Consider the following 19,507-nt stretch of genomic DNA (forward strand, 5'->3'; position numbering starts at 1 on the left):
TTATTTTAAGAAGAAAAAAAAATGTAAAAGGAACAATTATATAAAGTAATTTAAAAATAATGAGGTGTAACATGGGATTCACATGGTCTCTAGACTCTAGCTATGTCCCTTTGCCCCTAATTGAAAGAAATCAGATTTTGATAAAGCCACAAATTGGAAGAGTTCTGTTGAGAGAGACTGAGAGGAGAACTGAAGAAATAGTTAGTTCTAGGCCGTTGGATCTGATATAGACACGTGTTGTTATCTGGTCCAAAGCTTAGGAAGCTCAGGACAATAAAGAGATTAGGAGAGGATCTGCGTCCACAGTAATCACAAGAGCATATTAATGAAATCCAACTTTGAAAAACATTTAAGTAAATATTAACCTATAAATTTAAAGGTTAAAAATTAATAGAATTTGACGAGTTCAAACTTCTTGGTGTCGAAGAAAGTTATGAATGAAACAGATAAAAAATCCAACAAATTAAAGAAAGAAACAAAGATGGTTATACACTTATACATGCAGCCAATTAGTTTAGAATTCCATCAATTTTTGTGGCATTATTCACATAACTTCATTGACCTAAAAAACCGCTTATTTGGTGTCATGTAATATATGCTATTGTTTGTGGCTTAGTGGTGACCTAATCAACACCATAGTTATCACTTCTCACTCTACAAAAAGAAAAAATAGATTAATTCAAATTGAATTGGGTTCCCATATTGCATGTTATCAGTGATCAAAAGTTTTACCTTTCCTCAACTCTAGCATTTACTGCATGCACATAGGTGTGAGACTGTGGATACGTACCCATAACATGTACCTATCAATTAGTCCAGCAGACCAGCACCCATTCAGTAAAAGCTTGGGAAATTTTCGAAGGTAAGCTAGATTTGTAAAGCCAAACTATGCAAAACCCTTTTTGTTTAACTTGGTAGAACTCATGCAAGTTCAAAAGTTCTTGTCTAAAGTGAAACTTTTCCAAAACTTCAGTCAGATAAAGGAAGCTTGGGAAATGAGGTTTCGCAAAAGCTGCAAAACCCTAGCCATCTCAACCATATATATTCAGTGCCTTAGTTTGGAAGTTGCAACCCTCTTTATTATCACCTTAGATCGATATGTAAGGTTACCCGAGCTATATAATATGGAATTGATAAACAATCTAATCTCATATGCTGGACATCTAGACTGGATCAAATCCAAAATGCATGAATTCATATCCAGTATTTGGTGCTGGAATTGGGTAATGAATGTCTGTGTTTCACAAGTTGCATCTAATTAAGCACTAAGACGCTCTTATCCCAAATTTAAGCAAACAAAAGGCGTTGTTGCCCAAAAGTTTAAACAAGATTAGAACAGACATAGATTATACTCTATTAGTAATTTTGGTCAGCATAATGAACAACACTTTACAAACCTTCACATCATCAAAAACCACCAGTTGATTGCAATCTTAAACTGTAGCTAAATAGTAAGACTCGATTAGTTTATGTTGGAAAGTATGTATATAGAAATGTAGCATAAGAAACATTGTTATTCGATCCAGGAGTTACTAAGAACAGCATAGATATAAGAACATGTCATGAACTCATGACTCATTGGACATCTGGAGGCAACAAACACGGCGTCAGCATATCACATTGGTACTCACAGTTCATCTCTTTTTTTCTCTTTTTCTTTTTGGGTTCAATTTCAGTTGAGTACACATTTCTTTCAGGCAATATTTCCCTGATTTTTTCCTTTTTCTCACTATTGCTTAGATCATTGATATATCATTTTGCAGTGGTAGTGTTACATATACTAGATAGTGGCAGGTACATGGTACTTGGTTGCATGATTATAATTCGTGAATCACAATTGGATATGTGCACATATTAAATTGTGATTTAATTATAAAAAAAGCAACTCTTTGTAAAAGAGCCAACTTGAGCTCTGTAGAATCCAAGAGCATTAATTAGATTTGTATTGATGAAACAAATAGTTAAGGTTTTGATCCAGTTTAGTGTATTATGTTTAGGTGCTGGTTGATGCTAGCTAGGATCCAATTCCAATTTACCAAATCTTCACTAATGTCTAACTAAGGCTGTCTTAGATCTGATGAGAGTTAGACAAGTAATGGATGTAATAATAATGCTAGCTGCTAGGGCCTAGGGGAATATTGATTGCTACCAAAGTAACATTTGTTGTTAAGATTCAATAATATTAGAGAAATGGGTATGTAAATAATGAAAAGCTTCCAATTACGATCATGATTAATTGGTTTCCAATTTCCATATAGCATAAGTGGTTGTTGGCTTGTTGCATAACAAGACTTAGAAAGGAAATGCAAGAAAATCATAGATTAGAATTTACTACGTTTCGGGAAAACAAGTGCCTGCCCTTTCCCTTCGTGATCACAAGTACCAGCCACGGCTGAATTGGCTGACACAATAAATCACCATGTTGAGCAGAGTCATCTACATGGCAAGAGAAACAGAAAAGAAGTAATTTAAGTCCCAAACGAAATGTTAATGGACAAATGAATGAAAAAGCCAAAGCTGACATCGTTTCCACTTTGGTAGTGGTTCGTATATCTAGAAGAATGAAAAAGTCGAATCGACTGTGTATTATATCTTCATAAGCAGATAATCTCCTATGCAGAATGCAAACGACACGCATGGTTCAGTTAGAGAAGTAATCAAAACGATTTGTGTGAATATATATACGGGTGTGAAAGCAAGATTTATTAAATTGACTGTTTATTGATGGTGATGATTATATACAGCTTAAATGGGGGAATTGCCCCAAAAGATGATGGGAAATGAATGTACAGATATGTACATACTGAGACTACAGATACACAGAGATTATCTAATCTAAGCACAGAATGTCCTCTGCCCCTTCTAGTTGCTGATATTGAAGTATTTCGGATCTGAAGGAAAATGGTACTCCACATGTAACTGCAAAATGTGAATAAGATTCGTAGGTAAGTAATTGAATGGCTGCAGCACAAGAACTGATAACCAAGAAATTGTAAATTAAACAAACCAAGGAAACAACTAAACTGAATAATTGTAAATATATACATATATATGTTGAGTGTTGTGAATAATATACCTTGCCCTCATCAGAATCCGTCTGACGTTGAGGGAAAACCACCCTCAAATCATTATACAAGTAGAAGCGCCGCTCCCCTTCAATGTCCAAACTGTTTTTCACTTGTCCAGATGAGGGATCTAATTTACATCTCTGGACTGACCTTGAACATTTCTTAGGAAAATGGCACAAGAAGCGAAGGTGCAGAGCATAACGTAGAACACCAGCACCAGTAGTATTATTTCTAAGCTTTGAAGGGCTATGCAGAGACTTGCTTTCACTGATATGGCATGTACTCATTGTCATGTTGTCCTTCTCATTGGTCTTTTCATATCTAAAAGAATTGAAGTCACCAAGAGAAGAGGTCACCATGCATTCTTCCTCCCCTCTTTTGCGTTGATCGACTGCATACTTGGTGTAGGCAGAACCGCCTGTACTAATTCCTTTTACACACTGATTTGAGGTTCTTATATCATTGCCGGTAAGCTGAAAAGAATTAGCAGTGTCTAGGATTGAAGATGGATTTGAATCATTTTCTTCACCAGACTCTGTATGTCTTCCATTCTGAGCCTTCAAGGTTGCTTCAGAAGTGGCTAGAGTGATCTTTTGGCGCAAAAATGTCTGTATTTGATATGAAGAATGTGCAAGAAAAATGAACTTAATAAGAATCTCAGTTAAATGGAAATAATTTAACTGCAGAAGCAAAGATATTCCATCTAGTTCTAGAAATACTGAGACTTAACATGGCTTTTTTGTCATCCGTTCAGTCGTTACAAATGTTGCAGCTTGAAGGAATATAAAGCAGATCATATAGAATTGTAATCATATCAAAGAACGTACCATTATGTAAACATGCAGGTTAATGACCATGCAAGGAATCCTGGATTTGGACTTTCCAGGCAGATTACAATCAGGACCAACTCAGGTTGGGATTCCATAAAATAAGAGCTAGGGTTGACCAACTGACTCCAGTAGGGCTAGCAGTTAATTTGTACACCTTCCAACACTTTTGCTACCTAAAATTCTTAATACATTCGTGTCGCCTTGTGTTATTTTCCTACTTTTCTACCTCATTAGCACAGAAGTTTGTTTGCTGTCCATGTCTGTTTAGATAGGCATGTGGTAGCATACTAATTTGATTATCTTGCTAAATATATATGTATCAAAAGTGAAGTTCCTACTCTTACTATGCTAATGCTTTCATACAATATGCAAGGACCTCTTAAAGACCATCATTTTATATTTCATAACTAATGACATGTGAGAAAAACTAAATTATCATGTTGAAAATCCAATTTAATATCCAAGTGCAGATCCAATCAAGATAGATTGAACTTTGAATCATGTGAAGATGGTTCAAACTTCCAGAGATAGAAGAATAAATTCAATCATCATTTATGCACAAGACTTGCGAAACCGGAAAGATAACTGTTCATATTCTACTTTAGTACTTCCTGAGTACCTTGCTACCGGCTGGCATGTCACTCAAATCGTAGTTACAGATGAAAGTATGAATTGGTGTCTTTTCTGGATTGCTGAGAACCTGCCATTGCCAATTCAGTTCATCAGAGTATGGCAACTATCTGTTGGTGTGACCACCAGATGTCAGTCCATAGGTATAACTACATGAAAGTAATCCAAAACTATTAATCAGAATCAGATTGCATGCACCATTTGATATATAATAAGAACGAAATCCTGCCCTCCTTTCCTGCCTCACCAGATGTCAGTCAATAGTTATAACTACACGAAAGTAATCCAAAACTATTAATCAGAATCAGATTGCATACACCATTTGATATATAATAAGAACAAAATCCTGCCCTCCTTTCCTGCCTATTTTATAAATGTTACTCTTCTCCCAAAATCTAACTTTGGAATTTCCATGGCTTAAGCCTTATCACGAGACTTAGACATGCCAAACAACACAAACAACTATTGACAACAACATAATCCATCATTTCAGAACATAGAAAACTTCTGTTGACGTTAAAACAACATTTTTTTCATAAATTTATTGTATCTCATGGAAAGAAATGATAGCAGAAGTTCTCTCTATACTTTTTATGCATTACCAGTTGTACACGGCCTTTCATAGGTATTCTTAGACGGTTCCTGTCTGCTCGTGAATCATCCATGCTAAGGCTTCTCTTCATCTTTGGGCCTCCATAGATTTCTGATGTCCTTCTCCCAGCAAGATCTATTGATGAATAATACAGCAAGTAGTTCTCTCCATCCACACTGGTCACGGAAAATGGAAGTTTTTGTGATTTTGGTGAGAAATTCCCTCCAGTAACATTCAGAACAGCAAGAAAACCATCAATTCTCTGCAAAAATATTTATGCCAATTTAATAAGAGAAATAGATAAAATATGGAATTCAGGTATGGGCAGTGAAATCATAGATGCAGTATATCAAATTGCAGGAGTGAATGCTAACCTGATTAACCTTTGCCGACACCAATCGCCCAGACAAGAGGGATTCCTCAAATGAACCCACCAAGGACCTTCTAACAGGTAGTCCAGTCAGGCTTCGAGCTAATTTAACACCTTCAGACTTGGATTTCAAATCCTGACTCCAGTGCTGTTGCATTCCGTTGGGACTCTCAGGACTAAAGAGGTCAAACTTTTTCTGCAAAATATCAACATCTTCCAATGAGTTACTTGGAGCCCTAAAAGTCTCCTCTTTCCAAGACGATGAAATGCCTGGGATAGTTCCATCAAGTGAATGGTCCATGTCCTTAAAAGTCATACTGTAATCATCTGCCCCCGGTGTATGATCCCTGCATACTTCTCCAGATTTCACTCTTTCAGGAAATTTTGGGCCAAGAGGAGATAAAGAAAGTGGATGCACCGCCACCTTTCTTGAATTTATGGCTATTGCTCCAGATTGTGACCTTACCTTTATTGTTTCTGGGGAGTAATCAAGTCCAGATGATGATATGAACTGATTATGTGATTTTGGCTCCTTCGTTTCAAGCAAAGGACCATCAACTACAAAGGAGGAGTTTGTAGTACACTTCTCATCCAATGAATTCTTCCACTCTGGGGAACAAGATGCAGACCAGGTAGTAGAACTGAAACAATTGGAGTTGCCAATGTGAGCTTTTTTATGCTCTTGAAATGTGGGAATATTAGAGCCATCTTTGCATCCAAAAGTCTTATGAACCCCATCACCAATGTTTAGAGAATCACCATTAAATTGATCTTGGAGACGCATTCCATTCAAAGGAGACGATAACCGCTTCCTGGCTACTGACCCGGTGGCCTCATTTGTGTCATCTGTGACAGCCACCCCACTAGAAGAGTGTCGGTTTCCATTAAACAAATCAAGAGGAGAATTTAAATTTCTTGGTTCAAAACCAACAATTCTGGGAACAGATGTCTGAATATTCTGACCTAATTTCAGATTTAACCAGTTATTTTGTTCCATGGTGTTGATCTTCAAGGAATGCATGTTTGATCGACCAACACGTATATTCGAAAAATCTGTCTTATTTGGAATCTCTGTCAAGGTTTTCCTTTGCAACTCTCCAGGAGAAGAGCATGTCAAATCCACCTGCATGTGATTTCCCATGTTTCCGCCATGCAAACCACTTAAATCACAGCTGCTCACGCCAGCAATTCTGGTTGGAGGTTGCATAAAAGTGCACAACGATGCTGCCACTTCCTCAGCAATACTGCTAGAAGACACTTGAGGCAATCCCATCTTCAAAAGAATTTCAAGATAAAGTCCTTATTTAACTTTCCTTCTCTTCCCTCTTTCTCTGTGCATTCATGCATAAGAATCAAGTTGCATTTCTATGTTCCAGGTGACCAAATGGTTTCAAGTTGCCCGACCATCCATGACTTCTCAAATATGAAAGGGGCAGTTCTAACAATCCAACTACACATTTAAAGTAAAGCTATCATACTATACTGAATATGCCTACCACCTACATCTGCATCTTGACGAGTTCTTTCATCAGATCACAAGGAACTCGAGCAGAGATAAGCAATTCATGGTTTTTCCAGATACAACGCGCCGTCCTGGAATTATAAGTTCAGTCAGAAACTGGTGATTGACAATCTAAATGCAGGACTACTTCCAAACTTCAATTTTTTGATATTTTCTCACTTTGGTTTTGCCATTTGGAAAAGTTTAAGCAACTGAAATATTCGACCCAACTTAACCTTCACCGTTACAACTGATGTAAAACAAAATCCAGAGCTATAAAAGAGAAGTAGAGTAATGCAAATATCAAAAGTGAATCAAATGACTGAGATTCCAAGAAGTGACACTTTGCAATTTAAGAAAACTCAATTTGGCCAGCTTCTTCGATTTATAGAATCCACTAACTATGAAGAATCTCCATATCAGATACTCCTAAAAAAGATTAAACTTTTAATACCCCATTGTAATATCTGATCAAACAAGTACTGAAACACTTTGACATGATCGACTAACAAACTGACAGAGTCCAGAATATCAACAAACCCAACAAATTCCAATTACACATTTGTTTCTTAAGTACATAAAATCTTTCAGAGTTTGATTTTCAGCTGGTCAACAAAAAGCTCAGATGAAACTAACTTTCCAATTCAATTACTAACACCCAGAAAGCCAAACAAGAAAAAGCACAAGACCCAGAATTAAATTTCAGTTCTTTTCCTCAGCAACCACACACATAGCAATATTCCATCAAAGAAAAAAAAAATACCAAGACCAAAAGGGTGTCTTTTTAGGATAGATACGCACCTAAAGATGAACAAAGCTTGGAACTTTGGTTGCATAAAAGTAAACCCAAATGAATAATAAGCTTCTTTCCTTGTGGGTTATTCAACAAGCTTCTTCTTCTTTCTTCTAACTCGAATTTTCTTTGCAATTCCAATGGTCTCCATGGTTTGCCTTTTCTGTGTGTAATACTAAATGGATGATGATGATGTGTTGGGTTGCGTTGGGTGTTAGGATAGTGGTGATTGAAGATTTGGTGATGGCCTCCCAATTTTTTTTTTTTTTTTTTGCAATAAACAAAAACTAATTAAAAATTGTGGGTCATGAATAAATCAATGAAAGAATAGCCCTCTACGCTTTATCCTGAATTTTCTGACTGGCTGGCTGCGGTTGAACATTTCTTTTTTTGTTATGGTGATATAAATTTGTTGGCATTGCTTTGTTGCCAAACCGGTTAAACCTGATATTCTAAAAAAAAAAAAAAAAAAAAATCCAGTTAAACCTTAAACCCAAAACCAGGGGCTCTCCCTGCCTCTCTTGAAGTTGCGTCTCTCTCTTTTTTACCATTCAAAATTTTATAAACTTATAGTTACATCACATGTCCTGCTTACCTCCAACTGTCTCCCCATCACTTTGCTTCTTTTTTTTTTTTTTAAAGGCAGAAAAATATTTAGTGTGTGCTAGAACAATTCTCATCCCACCCATCTGCCTACCCTATCATTAAAACTTGCACATGAAGTCTTGAGTCTTGACCTTTTCTATTGCTCTCATTCCTCTTTAAACAAGGGTTACTTTGTTAAACAAGCTTCATAGGTTTACCATTGATCAGTTAAATCGATCCTAGCTACAATCTGTCATTACAAGCACACATGCTTCTTGTATCTAGTTTATAAAACATGTATCTTTGATTATAAACGTCTCTTTGAGGTATTTTGACCGAACATGTTTTGCCAATGCTGCTTTATTAGGAATGTCTCTTTGGTGGTTTTGCCATTACTCACAATAACGATCTCTATCCACCACATTGTTATATTCATTATTGTGCATTTCTTAATTTATTATCCGATATCATTTCCCTTTTAAAGTTCCACCAAATTTATTTTGTATTTAAATGTGTGTCATTTGGTGGAATATGTTTCATTTGTTATATTTCTTAATCATAAGTTTAATAGATTCTGCAAGTATTTGAGTATTAAATATGAAAGTTCTATGACATATTTTAATACTTGACCTTTCAAACAAGATTCCAAGTGTTTGGCATTGCTAAATTCAACCTACACTCTAGAATGTGCTGCCTTACTCGGTGAATAAACTGTGAGGACTTTTGAAGCAAATGTAACATCAGAAAAGAACACATCACTCACTTGGTCTTGCATTGTGTCGTTGTCATGGTGTGTGAGAAAGCCACGTACATCTCCGATACCAATTACATGTTTACAACCATGTTTGTGGAGAAACAGAACCAGGTGAGTCACTAAGCCAAATGAGAACTCGGTGCCAAAATGAGCACCGTTGAGCTTCCCGCCTAGTTCACTATATAAGTCGCCCCAAGGCATGCAACTTATTCCACAGTCAAAAACTAGCAGCCTACTTCTTAAACTTCAAAAGCTACCTTTCATTGCCTATTTGCTCTTCTTAGTTATTTTCCGACTACAATGGCTTCAACGATCTCAATGCAATCGATTCTGGGAAGCTCTGTGGATTATGGAGCAGGCAAGAACAGAGTGAACCAGATAAATGTTTCTGCTGTTCCTTATGCTCCAAGCTATCTGCATAGGTTTCACCCATGCCATGATGATGGTACACTCCATGGCCGAGGTAATAATCTCAACCCTTTAGTCCAAGATATAACAAATAATGTATCGTCAATACTCATATTGAAATTCTGGAAAATGTTGTCATATCATTAGGTAATAGATGCTTGAATAAACGAAGCATCACGACATTTAGTTAATGTGTTATATGATCATCTATGTGCAGGATGGTCAGAAGGAGCAACAGACCAGTGTATATAGTACATTAGAAAGTTCACAGAAATCAGCTCCTTCATCACCTCTTCCTCCTCGATCTCCTAAGGTATCTACCTAGCTATCCAAAACCTATGTATTGATTGTATATTGTGAGCCTTAATTTGCTGGTTTTGTATATCCTTGTCACACCTTGTCTCATTGATATTCACATGTGAATGCAGGTCAGCACAAAGTTTTCAGACGGGTTTACATTTAGTGGACCGGCGCCGGAGAGAATGAACGGCAGGCTAGCAATGGTGAGCTTTGTGGCGGCTCTAGCAGTCGAACTATCCAAGGGCCAAGATGTGTTTGCTCAGTTATCCAACGGCGGAATCCCATTGTTCCTTGGCACCAGTATTTTGCTATCAGTGGCATCTTTGATTCCATTGTTGAAGGGTGTGACTGTAGAGTCCAAATCAAAAGGGTTGATGACCTCAGATGCTGAGGTATGGAATGGAAGATTGGCCATGTTGGGGCTGGTAGCTCTGGCCTTCACCGAGTATGTGACAGGAGGGACCCTAGTGTAAATTCATTAGTCATTTACATGAAATATGAATGACAATGTCACATTTTACATACTCCTAACATCAAATATACCTAACTCTATTTCCTTGGTATCTTTGATTGAGCATAAGTTTAAGAATTCCTACATAACTCCTCAATTTTTGGTTGAAAATTTTAAAAGGATGGCAAAGACTTCGTAGATTTTTTATGCTCTAATCAAGTGAAGTACTTGGTAGAAGTCAAGCTTCAAAAACTATTTTGAATGTTTTTAAATTAATTTACTAATTAAAAGATTTTAGTTCTTACTTCTTAAAATGAAAACAAATATATTTTTTGAAAAAAAAAAAAAAACATTTTCTAGTCACTATCAAATTGTAGATGAATTGGCTTACACACATTTTTTGCCAGGTAGTACGAGTTGCAAGAACATTATAATAATTTGCCCGGCTAGTTCACCTTATTAAGGTTTTATTATTCATAGTTTTGTTTTTCAATTGACTTGTGTATCAAACTTTAAAATGTGGGAATGTATGTATAAAAAAAAGAAGGTTTTTTAGGTGCAAGTATTGTTATAAATTCAGAAAAAGTTAAAAATTACCATTCTGGTTCGTAATATATGTTCTCCAAAAACTACAAGAACTGTCTAACTTGTCTTGTTGGTTAAATTGTTATGATCATATGCCCTCATAACTCATAAGAGTGTTTGATTCAGCCCAACTTTGGTGGCCTTTTTTATTGTGTGGTAAGCTACCAATTTTTTTTTTTTTGGGTACAAAAAGCCATAATTTTCTAATTGGTTCCAAATAATTAATTTTTTGGAAAAGGAAAAATTATAAGAAAATAATCTCCATGATGTTCAAGTAAACCCTAATTTGTGTTTGGCTCAAACTCTAGGTTACTTGATCTAGTGGTAATATGATTAAATTAGAAGGATCTAGATTCCTATTCGATGTACGATTACTTTCCTTGTATGATTGAGATTATATACATTGTAATCCTCTATATAAAGAGGCCCCTATTATCAATGAGAATACACAGCGATTTCCTCTAAATTTCAGTTTCTCTACAACACGTTATCAGCACGAAGCCCTAACCCTGAAACAAATAGCCAATCCCTGATTCAAGAAGCTAAAAACCTTGAATCCGAATACAAAACCTCGAAGCATTTTTTGCCTCCACCTCACACCTTGAAGAACTCGATCCCAAGAGTCCAGAACAGGCGGCCCCACCCCAAGAACTAGCCGGAAACCCACCGAACCGGCCACCGGAAGCTCCATACAACTCGCAGCAAATATTCCACCGGTTCACCATCTTTCGGACCTCCAATTTCCACCAAATTTTGGGAGCAGAAGCCTCTTGATCTGAAGTTTCAGGAACTAGAATAAAAAGTCCAAAAACCGGTGCAAAACTTGCTGAACCAGCCTACTCAAAGTCCTGCAGAAAAACCGGCAGAAGGAAAAGAAAAAGAAAAAAAAAGGAAAGGAAGAGAAGCCCAGAAGCCCAAGACCAAGCCCACAAGGCTGAGGCCCACTGATGCAGGCCCACTGCCACATCATTAGGAGGACCCACAGCCACGTCAGCACAGGGACCCACTGACACGTCAACACCCCGGTCAACATCCAGTCAACGACTTTTCCCGCCACTTTCCAACGACTTTTCCGGCCATTTTCAGGCAACTTTTTCCGACCACTTTTTCAGGTCAAATTTTTCGGCGACTTATTTGGAGGTATTTTTTACTAAACGTTCCCGTTTTTTTTTAGTTTTTAAATTTAATTTCTCTTCTTTTTCGGGGACTTGCAACCTCCCTTCTTCTACCCCCCTTTCTTTATCATAGGGGAGACCAAATTAAGCCAAACTGTGGAGGTTCGTGCTCACTCTAAGCTTGGAGCTTGTAGAGTTCTCCAAACTTAGAGTTTATTGAGATAAAACGATCGACCGCAAACATCATTGTTTCGATCTAATACAACCCCTCTTGTAATCGAATTTCTTGGAAGCGACTACGCTCAGAAATTCCTAATTTCTTAGAAGCGACTACGCTTAGAAATTTTATTTGTTTTCGTGCTAGCCTTTTTCGCTCCGAAACTAACCCTAATTTCTTGTTCTCTTTCAGGATGAGTAACCTGAACGAATTGGACTTTGCTCCATTGCGAACAACTGGCTCTGAATATCACAGGTGGGTTCGTGATATCCGCCAGCATCTCAAGGTCGATGGAATCTTAGATACGATTCTCAAGCCTAACCAAGACGTGCTAACTGTTGAGCAAACTCAAGCTTTGGAAGCAAATAGAGCAGTCTTAGAGGCAAATAAGGCGAAAGCAATCATCCTAATGACTCGTCATATGGATGATTCACTCCAGTACGAGTGTATGAATGAAAAAGACCCCAGAAGGTTGTGGGTCTCACTCGAAGATAGATTTGGCAACGTCCGTGACTCCCTACTTCCTGACCTAGAAGTGAGATGGCATAGCCTCCGCTTACGTGATTTCAAGTCAGTTCTTGACTACAACTCAGAAGCACTTCATATTAAATCCTTAATGGAATTCTGTGGTAAAGAGATCACAAATGCGATGTTGATTGAGAAGACTCTCTCTACTTTCATCGTCTCTGCATTGATGGTTGCTAAGAACTATCGAATCGATGTTACTGCAAGATGAATCACAAGGTTTTATGAGCTCATTGGAGCTATGAATGTCGCTGAAAAGCATGACAACATCCTTGTGAAGAACTATAATTCGAGATCCGTGGGAATAGAGCATATTCCGGAATCCAATTATAGTCGCGCCCCAAAGAGAGGGCGCCAAGAGCGAAACCCTAATCTTAGGAATACATTTGGACGTTCTAGTTCATATAATCGCTCTACTTGGGAAGGTAATCGCCAAAATAGGTGAACACGGAACCGAAGAGGTAAACGTGGAAAGAGAGAGGGAGGCAACGCCTCTGGCCATGTTGGTGGTACCACCAACACTAAGAGCCATCTAAATGACGCTTTCAAAGCCCCTCAATCAATGGAGTTTGAGCAAAGAGATGTATGTTCTCGATGTGGAGTGTCTGATCATTGGGCACACATTTGTAGAGCTCGTGAAGAAATTGTCACCGCTTACAAAGCATATTGTGAAGCAAGAGAAGCTCACTATATGGAACAAGAAGATCAAGAAGATGATCTAGAGTGAAGGGTTGAAGACTACAAATTTGGCTGGGATCAATAGATCGCCAATTCTGTTTAAGTCTTTATTTTTCCAAGAGATGTAATAGGCAATTGCCATATATTTTTTTAGTAAATGCCTATGGTTTAGCTTTTCTTCAAAATAGACTCACTCAACGTAAGTGTGATGTCTAGGAAGGTTATGAGATTAGTGGTACTTAAGCGAGCCTTGCACCTCTCTACTCACCTGGTCACATTTATTTTGGAATTACCCGAAAGAAGTTAGACGACTACCATTGTTTTGCATTAGCTATCATTTTGGATTAGATTTTGTTTAGTCAAAGAGACAATGATGTAACTCCGTTGGTTTATGAATAAAATTTCGAGTTCTTTATGACTCCATTTTGATTCTGAGCATATGACTTTTGTGACTACGATGGCTGGGCCATCAGTATTAATTCAAGGACATGGAATAGCCCGAGTTCCAATTGCCAAATGACACCTTAATTACTGTCACAAAAACTCTCTACGCTTCTAGGGCGAATCACACTTATGAATAGCCGACGGATTCCATGCGAAAACGCATGTAGAGAACGGAAATGAGTTTCTTTGCAATACCTCTAATGATTGCGAATAAAGGCGCATCTTAGAGAAGTTTATGTGACAGGACCCGCCCCGAATTTCACCCTGAAATCCGAGGTGGCCCTGTGGGGCCCACCTTAGGGATAACTCTACCAAAAATTCGGCAGAGTCACCTCTAAAATGGACTACCCAAAACCTGTAAAACACACAAAACACTACAAGCAAACCAACCTTATACTCCTGGAGCCACCCTGCTCCCAATTACCAACAACTCCACTTTCACAAAACACAAAACTCAAAAATACTAATCCCAAAGATTAAGCAGAGCAATACTACTATACACAGGGATATAACAGAAGAGTAAAGGATCAAGTGATCCTACACTGCGGAAGTAGTGACAACTATGCCTCAAATGTCATGTACGTCCGACCTCCACTAATTCGCCTGCAAACTGGGCATTAGAAACTGAAAAGCCCAGGGGAAAGTAGACGAAAAACGTTAGCGTGAGTGGACAAAAATAAACAATTTAAAGGAAAAAGGATTTTCATACTTTCCCACATTTATTCTCTTTAATAACCGATGCATGCAACAATTAGAAAAATACATTTAGCTTTAAATCCAAGAATTCCAAAACGATAAATCGACTAGCTTCGCTAGTCACACATTCGAAAACTATATCGTAAAACCGAAATCTCATTTCTCAAGAAAATAAGACCAGCCCCGCTGGCTACAGTGAAAATCGGACTAGCCCCGCTAGTCAAGCAACGATAAAATATGGGGAAGAAGTTTCACCATACAAAAGAAGGGAGCCTTATTGGCTCGGGTCGGAGTGTCCCACACTCTAGAGCATCCCATGCTCTCCTCTACTCGCCTACGAACACATAGTAAGTAGGGAGGAGTACTAATAGGCTAGCCAGTAATATAATATATATGGGGAAATTACTGGTCACTCCCTGTACTTTTAGGGCGTCGACAGTTCAGTCCCTGCTATCCTAATTTCGACAAGTTACTCCTCAGACTTTCAAATCTCACACAATTTGGTCCAAAATGACTATTTTGCCCCTGACTTCCTCTTTTTATTTATGTTTTCTCTCCTCTCCCCTCATTTCTTCTAAAATTCATAATTAATTCATAAAAACTCCGATTTTTGCGTTCCATATGTGTACGAGATCGTATCGATGAACTCTACAACTTTTATGAAGGAAGTTTTTCCAAATTTTGTATGTATAAACAGTCAATTTTCACGACCCCCTCCCCTCCCCCCCCCCCAACCACAAAATAATACACACACACAACCCAAGAAATATCAAATATTTGAATTATGAATATTGAGACTATTTCATAAGTAGTTGTAAGAGAAATTCGGTTTCGTATCGATTTTATTTTCGAAACGAACGTTATTTAGGGGGGGGTCGTGAAAATTGACTTTTTATACATACAAAATTTGGAAAAACTTTCTTCATAAAAATTTTAGAGATCATCGATACGATCTTGTACATATATGGAACGAAAATATCGGAGTTCGTATGAATTAATTATGAATTTTAGAAGAAAGGAGGGGAGATGAGAGAAAAATAAAAAACAAAAAGTGGAAGGGAGGGGCAAAATAGTCATTTTGGACCAAATTGTGTGAGATTTGAAAGTCTGAGGAGTAACTTGTCGAAATTAGGATAGTAGGGACTGAACTGTCGACACCCCAAAAGTACAGGGAGTAACCAGTAATTTTCCCAATATATATATATAACGACCCTGGGTATGGTGGTTAAAAACCGATAAATCAATAAAGCTTCCCCATGTCCCACGTATAAAGACAACACGGGTACGATTCCCAACCGTACCCGGAAATACTCAAAGAGTCGTATACATTAACAGCGTGTCCCACACGCTAAAGAAATAAGTAGATTGTCAATGAGGCATTCCCAATGCCAAAAATTGAATAAATAAATAAGAATTTATTCCATCGAAATCCCATTTCGAAAATCTATCAGAAATCTCAAATCGACGATTATAAAGATAATATAAACAGTATAAATCTCGAAAATCACATCGAAAATCAATTCGTCGAAAATCAACATCATTTATAATTTCGAATCCGAGCATAACAACTTCATAACCAAAACTCACAACCGGTATAAAACATAAATACTTCATGAGAATCATTATTTAAAAGCAAATCCATGAGATCATTTGCAATCAACTTTATATGCTCGGAAAATAATATGTTGATAAAATAGAACAAGCTTTAATAAATAAATGCATGCATCACTTATTTAAAACAAACGTCCACTCACAGTACTATTGGCAACCACGCAAACGAGTTCCTTCATCTAACCGTAGCTCGCGACATTGCCCTGTACACAATTATATTTCCGTAAACGGCAATCCGATAAAATAATTACGAACTTAAACGAAATCCGAAAATCCCTATCTCCAATACTTCTCAAATTCAACCCAAATCTCTTCCACAATTCCAATTCCTCAATTTACATATTCCATAATGAAAACGAGGGAAATCCGACGGCCGGATTTCCCATAATTCCACCACAAAACTCCAAACTTCGAAAATTCACAAACAATTCCAAACTCCTCCAAAATTCACCAAACTTCACATATAAGCTCTATAATAATTATAGAATTTAACTAGCTAAAAATTGAAATTTATAAACTACTCTAGCCGCCGCTACCGCCGCCCACAGTGGCGGCGCCGCCGCCACCATCTCCGATGGCCACCAAAATTTGACAGTAGCACCTTCTCAACACACTGATTCAACTTCTCAACTACAACATTCCCAAATAACAATTAAAAATGGCCGAAATCGATCAATGAACATAAACCCAGAAATCCTCAAGAACCCTAGAATTTCAATTCGTCGATTCGGCATCTACACAACAAATCGTGATACAAGGCCATAGGGGAGATGATCAGTGATGAAAACCGAACCTTCGACGCCGGAATGAGGACCGGAGGTGGCCGGAATTGCCGGAAATCGGCAAAAACTTCAAACTGCAGCCGGAGGAGTTTTTCCTTCGATCCGTGGTTTTCCGGCCAAATCGTGGAAAACCAAGGTTGCTAGGGTGCTCGGAGGGAGGAGGCGCTCCTCTGGTGACCGGTGGCACGCCGGTTGGTGGCCGGAATCGCCGGAAATCGGAGGGAGAGGGAAAATGGTCGAACCGGAGAAGAGAGAGGTCGGGGGAGAGGAGAGAGAAAGAGCTGGGGTGCGTTTCCGGAAATGGAAACCTACCCGGGGTAAATTTCTATTTTAATCAAAAATTACCATGAACAGTAACTTCACATTTTTGGCCATAACTCTCGCATACGAAGTCCGATTTTTACGTACCACATATGCACGCGCTCGGTTTAACGTCCTCTACAACTTCCATGAAGAACATTTTCTCAAATTTTGACCCGAACAAAAAGTCAACTTTTAGGACCACTAAAAGTATCGAAACAAAGTAAAAAGTGAAAGTAAAGGTCGTTTACTGTCCAAATGACTAGTAAACAGGTGAATTTAGGTTCGGGACGTTACATTATGTGTCTCTCTAGTGGATTTTATGTCACTATTCGAGCTATTAAATCCAATAAAGTTACGAGAGAAGATCTCTTGGATTTAGACACATATTGGTTTTGTCACGACAGGGTAGGTTATCCTGGTCATGATATGATGATCCGTCTACTAAAGACTTCACATGGACATCATTTCTTTCTAGCGAAATGAAGCATGAATCAAAAGTTGATTTCTGGACTAAGTGTGACAGACGCAGCTACATAGGGCACCGCCTCTATCCACCACTAGCCTAGGGCTGGCGCAGTCCCTATCCATAACGCCATGGATAGCGTCCATCATGGTGATGGCGCCCCAGGTGATGTTGCAATCACTAACTTGCTTCAAATAGCGTTTTAGACACTCAAGCCTAACTAAAATACTCATTGGTTGCTTCTAAAGCCTCTCGCTCGTTTTACAAAGCCCGTTCCTTAGGGAAATTAGGACTAAGACAGTCTTATGCAAAGGAAATGAACATACTCATTTTGTTCTTACATAGAATCCATGGGGATTCTGTGGATTGATTCAACCAACTTGCGGACGCTTAAATATTTCATGATGTTGGTTGACACGCAAACACGCTGGTCAGGTGTTGTGCCATTGTCCACCTATAAATGCTGCTTATGCTACACTCCTAGCACATATCATATGACAACGGGCTCACTCCTCATATCATCCTATTCAGTCAATTTGGATTTGACTATGCTAGAGAGTTTACATCGAAAGACTTTCAATGGATATTGCAATGGGACTGATGTTGGACATCATATTCCCATGTACACAACCAAATGGTCTTCAGGAAACGACTACAATGATAGTCCGGACATTGGTAATGCTCACCAATCTCCTTATATCCGCTTGGGGTGATGCGATATCTCATGCAGCTTTGCTAATTAGTCTACGACCCACTGCCACTCAATGTACCTTTGCGTTACAGCTAGTGACTGGGTCAAGTATCGTACTTACGCATATTTGAGTGAGCCATTTATATGCCAATTGCACAGCCACATCACTCTATGATGGGTCCTTATAGACGAATGGGCAACTACGTTGGATTTGAGACTCCAACAATCGTCCTCCACTTAATGCCCCTGCAAGGCGATCTCATTACTGCTAGATTTGCGGGTTGTCACTTTGATGAGACAGTCTTCCCGTCGTTAGGGGGAGATAAGAACACGGATGTTCAGCAGGAACGACAGGAATTGTCGTGGCCTGTCCCCACTATGTCTCATCTCGATCCCTGTTAAAGTGACGAGATCACACAAATATGCTGCAAACAAGCTTGCAAGGAAGGACGTCCCTACGAGAGGACGTAGCGCCACCCTACACGGAAGTATGCATGGCGCTAATGCCAAAGAGAGTGACACTCTGGCGTTACAGGTTATGGCCCCAGCTAGGATGCGTGGGAGGCCCGTAGGTTCGAAGGACACTTGGGCACATTCCAATCATTTGATCATCAAGACTCAAAATCCGTCTCATGAGAATCTTTCGGGTTAGGGTTATCATTGGGGGACGCCTCAACGTCAGAACCTATTCTCGAGAATATAGAGCTCTATGAAACTTACACTAGTGTATATGAGACGTGGGATAAAAACTCCATCATAATTGATGATGTAGTTGCGCATTTCGTTGCACATGAGTTTGTTGAGTCAGATGATATCGAACCACTCTCTGTTGATGAATGAATGCCAACGTAGAGAAATTTAGCCTAAATGGAAAGATGTGATCCAGGTTAAGATGGATTCTCTAATGAAGATGAAGGTTTTTGAGCCAGTGATGCCAACACCTCCTAACATAAAACCTATTGACTAATGGGTCCAGGGGCGGAACCAAGATTTGATCTTTGGTCCATACATGAAGTAATGATCATATAACTGAATTATTAAGTTCGATTAATAATAATAATAAAAACAGTATGACAATAATTTAAAAATCTTATTCAATAGAATTCGTAAGCAAT

The 19,507-nt window shown here is 38.4% G+C and overlaps 2 protein-coding genes across 3 annotated transcripts; one reads left to right on the forward strand and one right to left on the reverse strand.

The window, feature by feature from the left end:
• Positions 1 to 2,682: 2,682 nt before the first annotated feature.
• Positions 2,683 to 8,074, reverse strand: LOC112176314. Of its 2 annotated transcripts, XM_024314164.2 has the most exons (6): positions 7,793 to 8,072; positions 5,495 to 7,083; positions 5,131 to 5,382; positions 4,518 to 4,598; positions 3,077 to 3,676; positions 2,683 to 2,919 (listed from the first exon to the last, which is right to left on the reverse strand). In XM_024314164.2, the coding sequence occupies exons 2-6, from the start codon at positions 6,761 to 6,763 to the stop codon at positions 2,863 to 2,865; spliced, it is 2,259 nt and encodes a 752-aa protein (XP_024169932.1). In that variant the 5' UTR covers positions 6,764 to 7,083; positions 7,793 to 8,072; the 3' UTR covers positions 2,683 to 2,862. The 2 variants fall into 2 exon arrangements, with proteins under 2 accessions (XP_024169932.1, XP_024169933.1); XM_024314165.2 differs by lacking the exon at positions 4,518 to 4,598 and having other exon boundaries at positions 7,793 to 8,074.
• A 1,082-nt stretch (positions 8,075 to 9,156) lies between these two features.
• On the forward strand, positions 9,157 to 10,304 carry LOC112180906 (early light-induced protein 1, chloroplastic). The gene is made up of 3 exons (XM_024319486.2): positions 9,157 to 9,234; positions 9,749 to 9,844; positions 9,960 to 10,304. The coding sequence occupies exons 1-3, from the start codon at positions 9,157 to 9,159 to the stop codon at positions 10,302 to 10,304; spliced, it is 519 nt and encodes a 172-aa protein (XP_024175254.2).
• Positions 10,305 to 19,507: the final 9,203 nt, after the last annotated feature.

This window comes from Rosa chinensis, chromosome 7 (assembly GCF_002994745.2).
Source record: "Rosa chinensis cultivar Old Blush chromosome 7, RchiOBHm-V2, whole genome shotgun sequence".
NCBI lineage: Eukaryota > Viridiplantae > Streptophyta > Magnoliopsida > Rosales > Rosaceae > Rosa > Rosa chinensis.

Excerpts from the sequence above, each read along its gene's own strand:
- LOC112176314 (XM_024314164.2), bottom strand. The coding sequence starts at position 6,763 with ATGGGATTGCCTCAAGTGTCTTCTAGCAGTATTGCTGAGGAAGTGGCA. Across the intron at positions 5,383-5,494 it reads TGTCGGCAAAGGTTAATCAG|AGAATTGATGGTTTTCTTGC; the intron begins GTTAGCATTCAC and ends ATATTTTTGCAG. Across the intron at positions 4,599-5,130 it reads TGAAAGGCCGTGTACAACTG|GTTCTCAGCAATCCAGAAAA; the intron begins GTAATGCATAAA and ends TGGCAATGGCAG.
- LOC112180906 (XM_024319486.2), top strand. The coding sequence starts at position 9,157 with ATGGTGTGTGAGAAAGCCACGTACATCTCCGATACCAATTACATGTTT. Across the intron at positions 9,235-9,748 it reads TTGTGGAGAAACAGAACCAG|GATGGTCAGAAGGAGCAACA; the intron begins GTGAGTCACTAA and ends ATCTATGTGCAG. Across the intron at positions 9,845-9,959 it reads TTCCTCCTCGATCTCCTAAG|GTCAGCACAAAGTTTTCAGA; the intron begins GTATCTACCTAG and ends ATGTGAATGCAG.